At 36.5% G+C, this 12,409-nt stretch overlaps 1 protein-coding gene across 1 annotated transcript in view; it reads right to left on the reverse strand.

Moving 5' to 3' along the window:
- The window catches only part of LOC149770181 (uncharacterized), a 102,184-nt gene that overhangs the window by 20,158 nt on the left and 69,617 nt on the right, over positions 1–12,409 (reverse strand). Inside the window, exons 4-5 of the mRNA XM_089949280.1 lie at positions 12,273–12,378; positions 664–882 (exon numbers count right to left, since the gene is read on the reverse strand). Of these exons, the coding sequence (XP_089805406.1) occupies positions 664–882; positions 12,273–12,378 (325 nt within the window). The remainder of the gene's footprint in view (positions 1–663; positions 883–12,272; positions 12,379–12,409) is intronic.

Raw genomic sequence — 12,409 nt, forward strand, 5'->3', positions numbered from 1 at the left:
ATTAAGAGCTTCAGAGCTTTGCTAGGTCATATATATATATATATATATATATATATATATATATATATATATATATATATATATATATATATATATATATATATATGTGTGTGTGTGTGTGTGTGTGTGTGTGTCTGTGTATGTGTGTGTGTGCCATTTACACGATGATCTTTACGTAATGGTTTATCCTTTCAAAGTATGCCTGTAAATAACAATCTGACGTCATTATTATGTTCATTACATCATAATGTATAGGGCAATATATAAACAGAACGATGAAATTATGAAACACCCCCACAGTCCTAGGATAAGTAAGAGTGTTCAATAACCCTGTGAAGGGAGTTGGATGATTTAGTCATTATTAAAAATATGTTTGGAGTATTGTTGTTGTGTAGAGATGTAAAGATATTTGTCTATCTCCCGCCTTAAAAGCAATGACGCATTTGACATAAAAGTGACATCAGATGATTTATTTACAAACATACTTTGAACGTATAGTGTATCTATTGAATATCATCCATGATGATGATGTGAAAGCACTTGAAGGACGAAAGGATGAACATATTACTGATATCCTGTTGTACTTAGAAAGAATCTGTATATGAACCTACACATGGACATACTCAGACAGACAGATGTACAGACTTGCGCATTGGAGGATACCTCTTTTAATTTGAGTCGTAGGTAATATTCCCTATCAAGGCGACGCCAATAAAGTATCTTTGTCTTTCTGTAGACTTCAAGACTCTTTCTAAGATTCCTGGCACATCTCTTGGAAAGGGCGTGTTCTGTAACGAGCGGCTGTTCTTTAATTTGTCTGATATTTCCTTCATAGATGGCTTCCAAGGACTCGATCATTTTGCCTCTTGCTCGTCGGCACATCTATGTCAAAGTGATTAGATACAGAATTAAAAGTCACAAGCTTAAAATCATATGTGTACTTTTATAAGTCATGATAACGAAACAACAATAAAATTACTAAGGGTATAAGACATGGAAGATGAAATTAGTAGTAAAGAATCTGACGTTTCTGACTTACATGGTATCCATTTAAATTTTATTTCAAGATTTATTTGACATTACTATACTTCCTAAAAATTTGAAGTCTAAGAATACAGGGGTGAAGTCATCTGAAATTTAAAATTGTTGCATTAAATAAAAGAAATTTATAGTGAAAATATTGTTTAATTTATTTGTAATGAAATTAAGACTTAACTAACGACAAAGCGAATTCGTTAGCTGCCATAGTCTAGTGCTGGCAGAATAAACAAACATTTTAACCATTGATCTATGACCTCCTTGAAATTCATCTGTTCAGTCCCTTTTCATACTGTGGCATAGTTCCTGTTCCTATTTTTCAGCATAAAATTGGTCACTATGTTGAGACAATGCAATGCGTATTTTAGAAATAACTAATTTTATCATAAGGGTTGTGGAGTGTGGCTGGGTTAATATGTGACTTTGCTACTAATGAATGCTATGTGGGGAAAACATGAAAAGCATTCAAATGGACTGTTTTGATGCTTGCAATTTAAATGTTTCAACAATACAAACAAAATTAAATTATATAATAATAATTCCTGTGTGGTCATTATGCACAGATTTATATAGTATCTACAGATATTATGTATTTCTGAGAAGATGAAGCTGTTCGCATTTGCAAAATGCACAATGTAGAGTTATTGTTGTTGTAGGGTTTAACTCCATTTTGCAGCACAAGATAGGCTATACATGGCGGCTAGTATAGTTAGTGGAGGAAGAACCCGGGAAAATCCCGGAAAGAGCAACCGACCCACGAGAAGCTACTGGCAAGCTGTCTCACATACCCACATTGGCCTAACCCGAGACTCAAACCCACACAATGGAGGAAATGTTGGCATAACTCTATGATACCTTCATGTACATTGGCTGAAATGTCTTTGGATATTGTAATTTTCCACCCATGTGAATGTAAACTCAGCCTGAGTTCGTCTAAAGTACACTATCATTAGCAGTTATTCAAATAAGGAAAACAAATTAGGCTAGACTAGACAATAACAGCTGTTTCAGAATCTCCTGGAGTATGGAAATTCGATAGGTGGCAACCTGATTATTCTTGGAGATTTCAGCTTTCACTTTGACTGTCCTGGAAATTCAAACAAATCAAAACTCATAGATTCCATTCATGTTTTCAAACTCAAACAGTCAGTTAACCAACCCACCCATAAACATGGTCACATTGTAGACTGGATTCTTCATAGACCTGATGATAACATTCTACGGTCCTCCCTGGTATCCCATGACCTTGCATCAGATCACCTCTGATTATATGCCATCTTGACGTATCAGTCCCTAACCCTCCACCTTTATCTGCTACTAAGATAAACGTCCGTATGATAAATAGAACCAAACTAATGCACGACATCCAAGAAAACCTAACAAATTGCTTACAACCTACAGCAGAACAACTCAATAACTGCCTGCGTTCATTGCTCGACAAACATGCCTCAGCTACCAAGTGCATTTGTGATGTGAAATCATGGATGACATGTAACAAGCTGCAGATGAATGATGATAAAACTGGGGCCATTCTGATCACAACACAAAGACTTTTTCATTCACATCCTTTAGGTGGCGCTCTACAGTTTCGTATTTTGCATAGGGTTAGAATTTTAAGGAAAAAGAATTTCCCATGATTTCTTCACTGGTTATACTAGCTATTTAAAAATAACCTTGTATATCTTAGGTGCTGTTAAAAGAACTTTTTATTCCCTTTATTTTGATATATGATTGATGGGTGTAATTTAGGCTCTAGAGTATACAGTTTGGGCTCACTTAAGATGTGCTCATTTAAAAAAAAACTGCTAGCTCCGCATGGTCATTTTCACTTCCTGGACTTCAGAGGTAAATTGTAGAAAAAAGAGCAGATAACGTTTTTAACTTTTCAGATATTTTGTACTTGGTTCATTGCACTTTCAGTAAATGCTATTGTCTACTTCAGCAAAATTCGGTTTCCCTATTTTAATAATTGCTAAAGTTAGTGTACTTTTGATTAATTCTGGTTAATTTGTCAAGCACAGGGGAGCATCCATTTTGTTGTACCGTGTGCTTAGATCATGTACAATTTCCACAAGTACAGTATCCAAAGAAATGTCAGCCACATTACATAAAAGTAACATAGAGGTATGCCAACATTATCTCCATTGTGCATGTTACAAATGCAAACAACTTCACCTTGCCTACGTCACTCTCTCAAAAGTTCAAAATAACTGGTGAGCGCCCCCATAAAGAGCATTAGGGTGTATACCCATGGAGTTATATTTATTGCTGTCTGTATTAATATTGGCTCATTTAGTTTATATTCACTAAATTTTAGAACTGTGTCTTTCTTTCCAAAATAGGCTCTAATTAAGAGGTTGCAGGTAGGCTTGAGAAGAGTTAGGTCCCTTGTCTTTGTACACAATTTGGCATTGACTAATGGCAATTAGAAACCTCTGTGTGTACTTGTTTTTAAAACATATTGCATTAATTTCACCTTTCTCAAGGAAGACGATATCAGTTATTCTTTGAACTGGTAATAATATGGGTATTTTTTCTTTCTTTTTAATTGTCAAATAAAACTATATGGACAAAGATGTAAAATAAAACACAACAAAATTCATTGTCATGGCGTTTAATATTTTTTTTATTTTCAGATAAAAAATTCTATAGTATCATATGGTCTTGATATGTCACAAATATTTCACAGTAAATTAACAGATCAAGAATTAATTACATTTAAAAGATCTTTAGTTCGACATACACAAGTCATCAGCAAGTGTCACATTTGGGCAGGCTCACATGACCGACATGGTTATGGAATAATTTTTGTAACCTTTCGTGGGTAAAGAAAGACTGTTTTGGCCTACTGACTAAATTTTTATGTAGAAACTATGGTAAACTCACTACCATCTTAGTGTGAGGTATCGCATAGATCCCACACAAAAACATGTATAAATCCTGATCATTTATCACTTGAAAAAAAAGAGCAAACATGGCTAGAAAATCATGTAAAGCCAATGGTGAATGCCAAGGTCATAGGGGCTATGGGAGGTGTGTACTGTGATAGTCAGGTAAATTTAATATTGGTTAAATGGTGTTAATTTAACGGATTTAATGTGTATGAATGTTCGTTGGTTACAAAATTATTTATTGAATTGGCAAACATTGAATTTTGTATAAGTTTTCTGTTGCATTTTTGTTTGCGTTTGATGTAGCGTCTATACTTATATTGACGACTCGATTTCCTCTCCCTATCTTTTACTGTTCTTTGATCTCGTTCTACCATGTGCTGAAATACTGGATCAGATTTATTAGAAACAATTCCACGACACTTGGCCAGTAGGAGTGTAGACTTTCCTGTACCATACACAGATTTATTAGAAACAATTCCACGAGACTTGGCCAGTATGAGTGTAGACTTTCCTGTACCATACACAGATTTATTAGAAACAATTCCACGAGACTTGGCCAGTATGAGTGTAGACATTCCTGTACCATACACAGATTTATTAGAAACAATTCCACGAGACTTGGCCAGTATGAGTGTAGACTTTCCTGTACCATACACAGATTTATTAGAAACAATTCCACGAGACTTGGCCAGTATGAGTGTAGACTTTCCTGTACCATACACAGATTTATTAGAAACAATTCCATGAGACTTGGCCAGTATGAGTGTAGACTTTCCTGTACCATACACAGATTTATTAGAAACAATTTAAACATTTAACTCTTTCTTCTGATGATATTGAAAAGCTTGAATCGGTACTAAGACATTTTGTCCCAGATGTCAAGCTAAGTAAAATTTCACGCCTTCTAAACACAAATAAATGTGAAAGCTTGCACAATAGGATTTTTACATATGCACCTAAGACATCAGTATGGAGCAGAAATTTTGATGCATTATGTCATTCAGCCCTTCATAGCTCTGTGTATGGTACAGGAAAGTCTACACTCATACTGGCCAAGTCTCGTGGAATTGTTTCTAATAAATCTGTGTATGGTACAGGAAAGTCTACACTCATACAGGCCAAGTCTCGTGGAATTGTTTCTAATAAATCTGTGTAAGGTACAGGAAAGTCTACACTCATACTGGCCATGTCTCGTGGAATTGTTTCTAATAGCTCTGTGTATGGTACAGGAAAGTCTGCACTCATACTGGCCAAGTCTCGTGGAATTGTTTCTAATAGCTCTGTGTATGGTACAGGAAAGTCTACACTCATACTGGCCAAGTCTCGTGGAATTGTTTCTAATAAATCTGTGTATGGTACAGGAAAGTCTACACTCATACTGGCCAAGTCTCGTGGAATTGTTTCTAATAAATCTGTGTATGGTACAGGAAAGTCTACACTCATACTGGCCAAGTCTCGTGGAATTGTTTCTAATAAATCTGTGTATGGTACAGGAAAGTCTACACTCATACTGGCCAAGTCTCGTGGAATTGTTTCTAATAAATCTGTGTATGGTACAGGAAAGTCTACACTCATACTGGCCAAGTCTCGTGGAATTGTTTCTAATAAATCTGTGTATGGTACAGGAAAGTCTACACTCATACTGGCCAAGTCTCGTGGAATTGTTTCTAATAAATCTGTGTATGGTACAGGAAAGTCTACACTCATACTGGCCATGTCTCGTGGAATTGTTTCTAATAGCTCTGTGTATGGTACAGGAAAGTCTACACTCATACTGGCCAAGTCTCGTGGAATTGTTTCTAATAAATCTGTGTATGGTACAGGAAAGTCTACACTCATACTGGCCAAGTCTCGTGGAATTGTTTCTAATAAATCTGTGTATGGTACAGGAAAGTCTACACTCATACTGGCCAAGTCTCGTGGAATTGTTTCTAATAAATCTGTGTATGGTACAGGAAAGTCTACACTCACACTGGCCAAGTCTCGTGGAATTGTTTCTAATAAATCTGTGTATGGTACAGGAAAGTCTACACTCACACTGGCCAAGTCTCGTGGAATTGTTTCTAATAAATCTGTGTATGGTACAGGAAAGTCTACACTCACACTGGCCATGTCTCGTGGAATTGTTTCTAATAGCTCTGTGTATGGTACAGGAAAGTCTACACTCATACTGGCCAAGTCTCGTGGAATTGTTTCTAATAAATCTGTGTATGGTACAGGAAAGTCTACACTCATACTGGCCATGTCTCGTGGAATTGTTTCTAATAAATCTGTGTATGGTACAGGGAAGTCTACACTCACACTGGCCAAGTCTCGTGGAATTGTTTCTAATAAATCTGTGTATGATACAGGGAAGTCTACACTCACACTGGCCAAGTCTCGTGGAATTGTTTCTAATACATCTGTGTATGGTACAGGAAAGTCTACACTCACACTGGCCAAGTCTCGTGGAATTGTTTCTAATAAATCTGTGTATGGTACAGGAAAGTCTACACTCACACTGGCCAAGTTTCGTGGAATTGTTTCTAATAAATCTGTGTATGGTACAGGAAAGTCTACACTCACACTGGCCAAGTCTCGTGGAATTGTTTCTAATAGCTCTGTGTATGGTACAGGAAAGTCTACACTCATACTGGCCAAGTCTCGTGGAATTGTTTCTAATAAATCTGTGTATGGTACAGGAAAGTCTACACTCATACTGGCCAAGTCTCGTGGAATTGTTTCTAATAAATCTGTGTATGGTACAGGAAAGTCTACACTCATACTGGCCAAGTCTCGTGGAATTGTTTCTAATAAATCTGTGTATGGTACAGGAAAGTCTACACTCATACTGGCCAAGTCTCGTGGAATTGTTTCTAATAAATCTGTGTATGGTACAGGAAAGTCTACACTCACACTGGCCAAGTCTCGTGGAATTGTTTCTAATAAATCTGTGTATGGTACAGGAAAGTCTACACTCATACTGGCCAAGTCTCGTGGAATTGTTTCTAATAAATCTGTGTATGGTACAGGAAAGTCTACACTCACACTGGCCAAGTCTCGTGGAATTGTTTCTAATAAATCTGTGTATGGTACAGGAAAGTCTACACTCACACTGGCCAAGTCTCGTGGAATTGTTTCTAATAAATCTGTGTATGGTACAGGAAAGTGTACACTCATACTGGCCAAGTCTCGTGGAATTGTTTCTAATAAATCTGTGTATGGTACAGGAAAGTCTACACTTACATTTATTAGAAACAATTCCACGAGACTTGGCCTGTATGAGTGTAGACTTTCCTGTACCATACACAGATTTATTAGAAACAATTCCACGAGACTTGGCCAGTATGAGTGTAGACTTTCCTGTACCATACACAGAGCTATGAAGGGCTGAATGACATAATGCATCAAAATTTCTGCTCCATACTGATGTCTTAGGTGCATATGTAAAAATCCTATTGTGCAAGCTTTCACATTTATTTGTGTTTAGAAGGCGTGAAATTTTACTTAGCTTGACATCTGGGACAAAATGTCTTAGTACCGATTCAAGCTTTTCAATATCATCAGAAGAAAGAGTTAAATGTTTACCATATGGCAGAAATTTTGATGAATAGGATGCTAAATGGGCAAGGCAGACTAAGGATGTTTTTCGACAATTTCCATGCTTATTACTGAAACACTGGATAATATTTTGGACGGCTACCTTTGCCTTTGCCATAAATGCTTCTTCAGAACTGAAATGTTGTTGTATGCGTACAAGCTCAAAATGTACTCTTCTCCTGATAGCAGTTGCCAATTTTTGTTGAAAGAGTTGTTTGTCCTTACCAGGGAAGGGACCAATTAAATGTACATTTTTAACATGTTTTTGAAGTGTGCGCATTGCATGCACATAACATGTAAATTGTCGTATGGGTCTCTTAACTTTAGCCGAATGTTCCCGGACAGTCTTTTCAAGCTGATCGCTCACATCACAAGTTAAAGAATCAATCTTTAGTATGTTTAACAGTTCAAGCTTATTTATATTTTCCTTTGCTAATTTGGTTTCTGTGGAGGACATCGAATCTTCTGTGCGATGATGTTTTTTGCAGTTTAAGTGTATGCATTTTTCCCCCACATATTTTGTTTGTAATGGGCACACAGAGGGGAAGTTTTCTGCTTGTAGAATGTTCCATGACTATAGCCACAGACTGTGTGGCAGATTCCCCCCCCCCCACTCTGTGGTCTGTGGTTGTATGCAGTGTCTGTCTGTACATGAATGCCTTTGTATGTTAACTGATTAACCTCATGAACAAATTTTTGATTTACCACTAAAGCATATTCATTGACAGTTATTACAGTACTAGACAGTTCATTAGGTTTCTTGTATAAATAGCCAGAAGAAGGAGGTTGAATGTTCAGACATGATATGATAAATCTTAGGTCAGTCACTCCAACTTTGGTCTTGTAGCAAGAAAGTGCCAACATCTCATTTAAATTTCCCGTGACTGGGCCTCTCTTTCTCTGTCCTGGGCACTTTTCTGGAAAGGCAGCCTGTTCTGCTTCCTGAAGATTGCAGTTTGTACATTTAATGGTCAAAAAAGCACATAGTCCTTGAGTTTTGCTTGCATACATCTGTGGACTGTATCGCTTGCAACTTCCAACTCTGTCATGCATTATGTGCAACTTTTCCAATATAATATTAAGTTTTTGTATGTTAATTATTATATTTCCATTGATGTTGTCCACACCGGTTGCCTCCTCATGTGACCCAACAATGAAGTTCTCTTCATTTTTTCTCTCCTTTTCAGGGCGAAGCTTGGATGGCACTTGATTAGGGCCACAAGATGATAGGGACTCTTCATAAACATCTAATCTTGGCCGCTTTATTAATGGAGATGCAGAGCCAGATTGCAACCTAGAGCCTGGTTGGCCACTCTTGGCTATCTGTACACCATAGTTCCATGGTTGACTCTGTTGTGCGAACTGTTGTGGACGCTTTGCTCTTTTCATAGGTCTTCCTGCAGCCATGTTTTCTTAGGAAGTAGCTAATGTAGGTTGATGTAGTATTAGTGACGTCATGGTTACCAATTGTTCTTGGTTGTGATGGATCTTAGGCAAGATGTGACATCATTGTCAGGCTGGGGCTTGAAATTTTTAGGAAGCAACACCCCCCCCCCCCCCGTATAAAAGTCTGCATGTTTGGAGGTTTTTAATTTGTGTGACCATATAATGCAGTAAACATATTTCATTTTCATTGTAATCAGTTGTGTATGTAATCAGCAATCACATTCATTGTCCATGGAATGGTCTCACCAGGAGTTAATTCCCCCTGACTTTTCATTTCAATTCTTTGGCATACAAAGCATTGGTAGGGATTTAAATTAGGTTACTAGTAACAAAGAAAAAGTAATTATTTACCAAAAATATACATTTTTGTCTACTGTCATGAAGTTATAGCATCAAGGACTTATTTTTATTAATCCAATGCTGGACAATTTTTGCACTATTGTCTCAAACTATATGGACTTTTCCCCACTTTTCTCTCTTGATTTCAATGTAAACATGACTAAAGTATGGTATGCAACTTGGGAAATGATCAGAATACATCATTTAATGTTGGAATTGAAAAATAAAACAAATAATTCATATGTATTTTACTCTTGAATATCTTTCTTTCATGTACAAATTACAGCATTTCCTGGTGACGTTAGAATACAGTTTTGACGTCATGAAACTACATTCAAGCTACTTCAGAGGGGTATAGTAAATTAATTATGTGGTTGTCATTTTGGAAGTAAATACCATGTATCATATATCAAAATCTTTGAAATTGAATACAGAATACGACACATTTTCTATAAGTTGACACACATTTTCATTGGTTCTTTAAGGTGGCGCTCTACAGTTTCGTATTTTGCATAGGGTTAGAATTGTAAAGAAAAAAGAATTTCCCATTATTTCTTCACTGGTTATACTGGCAATTTAAAAATAACCTTGTATATCTTAGGTGCTGTTAACAGAACTTTTAATTCCTTTTATTTTAATATATGATTGATGGGTGTAATTTAGGTTCTAGATATGCAGCTTGAGATCACTTAAGATGTGCTCATTTAAAAAAAACTGCTAGCTCCGCATGGTCATTTTCACTTCCTGGACTTCAGAGGTAAATTGTAGAAAAAAGAGCAGATAACGTTTTTAACTTTTCAGATATTTTGTACTTGGTTCATTGCACTTTCAGTAAATGCTATTGTCTACTTCAGTAAAATTCGGTTTCCCTATTTTAATAATTGCTAAAGTTAGTGTACTTTTGATTAATTCTGGTTAATTTGTCAAGCACAGGGGAGCATCCATTTTGTTGTACCGTGTGCTTAGATCATGTACAATTTCCACAAGTACAGTATCCAAAGAAATGTCAGCCACATTACATAAAAGTAACATAGAGGTATGCCAACATTATCTCCGTTGTGCATGTTACAAATGTTAACAACTTCACCTTACCTACGTCACTCTCTCAAAAGTTCAAAAAAAACTGGTGAGCGCCCCCATATCTCAAACAATAAATATCAGCAACACCAACATTAAATTCACACAATCAGTACGAAACCTAGGTGTTACTCTGGACAGTACTCTCACATTGCACCAACATGTCATGAATATATGCAAGGCTGCATATCTTGAGCTGAGACGCATCAGCTCCATTCGCAAATATCTTTCAGTTCATGCCACTAAAACACTTGTGTGTTCATTAGTACTTTCAAGACTGGATTATTGTAACTCAGTTCTGCCTGGTTCATCTTAATATCTGCTCTAGAAACTTCAAAACGTTCAACACACAGCTGCTCAGATCATACTTAAAGTACCACGACCAGAGCACACCTCCCCGCTGCTCTGTACCCTACACTGGCTATCCATTCGATCCAGAATCAAACACAAAATTTGTTCTCTATGCTACGTTTCACTGTCAGACTCTAGTCCAACATACCTATCCGACCTCACCCATGTGTACACACCATCAAGATACTTACGCCCCTCTTCTGACAATCGTATACTCATTATTCCCACTATGAAAACAAAGTCATATGGACAGCGTTCGTTTGCATACCAGGGCCCAGCAACGTGGAATGAATTGCCCACTGAACTTAGACACAAAGACACAGTGATTACATTCAAGAGTGCTCTCAAAACTCACTTATTTCGACTACAAGAACAAACTTAAAGACCTAATACTGTTTCCTACCTTAAATATTCTCAGCATGTTTTTTTTCAAATCTTTTTATTTTTTCTAATTTCATGGTGTTTATTTTTGTAATCATATCATCATATGTTTTTTATCTTATAGGTGTTGTCTAATGTTGTAAAGCGCTTAGAGCTTCTAAAGATTAGGCGCTAAACAAAGTCCTCATTATTAATAATAATATTATGAAAGTGCAATGAACGAATTACCAATTATATAAACTGTACAAAAAACTATTGGACCTTTTTAAACCTATTTATCTCTTAATACAGGAAGTGAAAATGAACAAGCGGATCCAGTTGTTTTTTGTATGGGTGCACATCCTCTAAGGCCAAGATATATACTCTATAAACCATATTGCACCAATTAATCATACATCAAAATAAAGAAAATTAAACGTTATTTTAACATTGCCTATAATATGCAAGGTCCTTTTTAAATATAGTATAACCAGACAGGAAAACAAGGGAAATTATATTTATTTTAAAATCTAACTCTGTGCAAAAGTGAAAACTGTAGAGTGAGAACATAGAAGATTAGAATTTCAGGCCATTGTGGTATATCGGGTTCTACTTGTTTATCAATCTAGCAGTGTCGGTGACACTTTCATGACAAAGCGGAGCAACGCAACAGCTAGCACGCCATCGTCGGAAAAGCAAGCAGTGAGTCACATAGCAGTGTGGTACGATTAAATAAATATTATAACAGTTAAAATGTATACCTAACAATCCTACATTACCGCCTTCTATTGTATTGTTTTCAACTGAAGCTGTCGTCCTAATATTAAAACAGTCAGTGGAATATATTTTTCGCTTCGTGAGATTATGTGTCGCTTCATTTACGTTGCTATATTAGCAAGATAATCCTACCTCATGTAAGCCGTGTATCTTGAATACACAGATTTATCCAAAGATGGTACACGACTAGTATGTCTGTGGCAGAGTGGGTTAGACGGTCTATGTAATGGGAATGTCTCTTAATTTGGAAGTTCAGGGTTCAATCCCAATCGGCAACAATGTTTGTTGGAGGTGTAACAGTGTCTTTTTTATAGTTAAATGAGCTCTATGTTAGCCAACATCTAAACAAACCTTTAATTATATCAAATATGTGTGTGTGTGCTGCAGTTAAATGAATAGGTGGTGACCTACCATCTCAGCCTGCTTCAATTTTTTGATGTCCCTGCAGTACACTTTAATGATAAGCTGCATTCTCCTCCTCAAAAGATCCCACTTACGTAAAAGTGAGGGCGTGAACCTACAACATATGTAAGCAAATGACGATTACA

The sequence above is a fragment of the Sinohyriopsis cumingii genome, unplaced genomic scaffold (assembly GCF_028554795.1).
Source record: "Sinohyriopsis cumingii isolate HCF-2022 unplaced genomic scaffold, ASM2855479v2 utg002530l, whole genome shotgun sequence".
In the NCBI taxonomy this organism is placed as follows: domain Eukaryota; kingdom Metazoa; phylum Mollusca; class Bivalvia; order Unionida; family Unionidae; genus Sinohyriopsis; species Sinohyriopsis cumingii.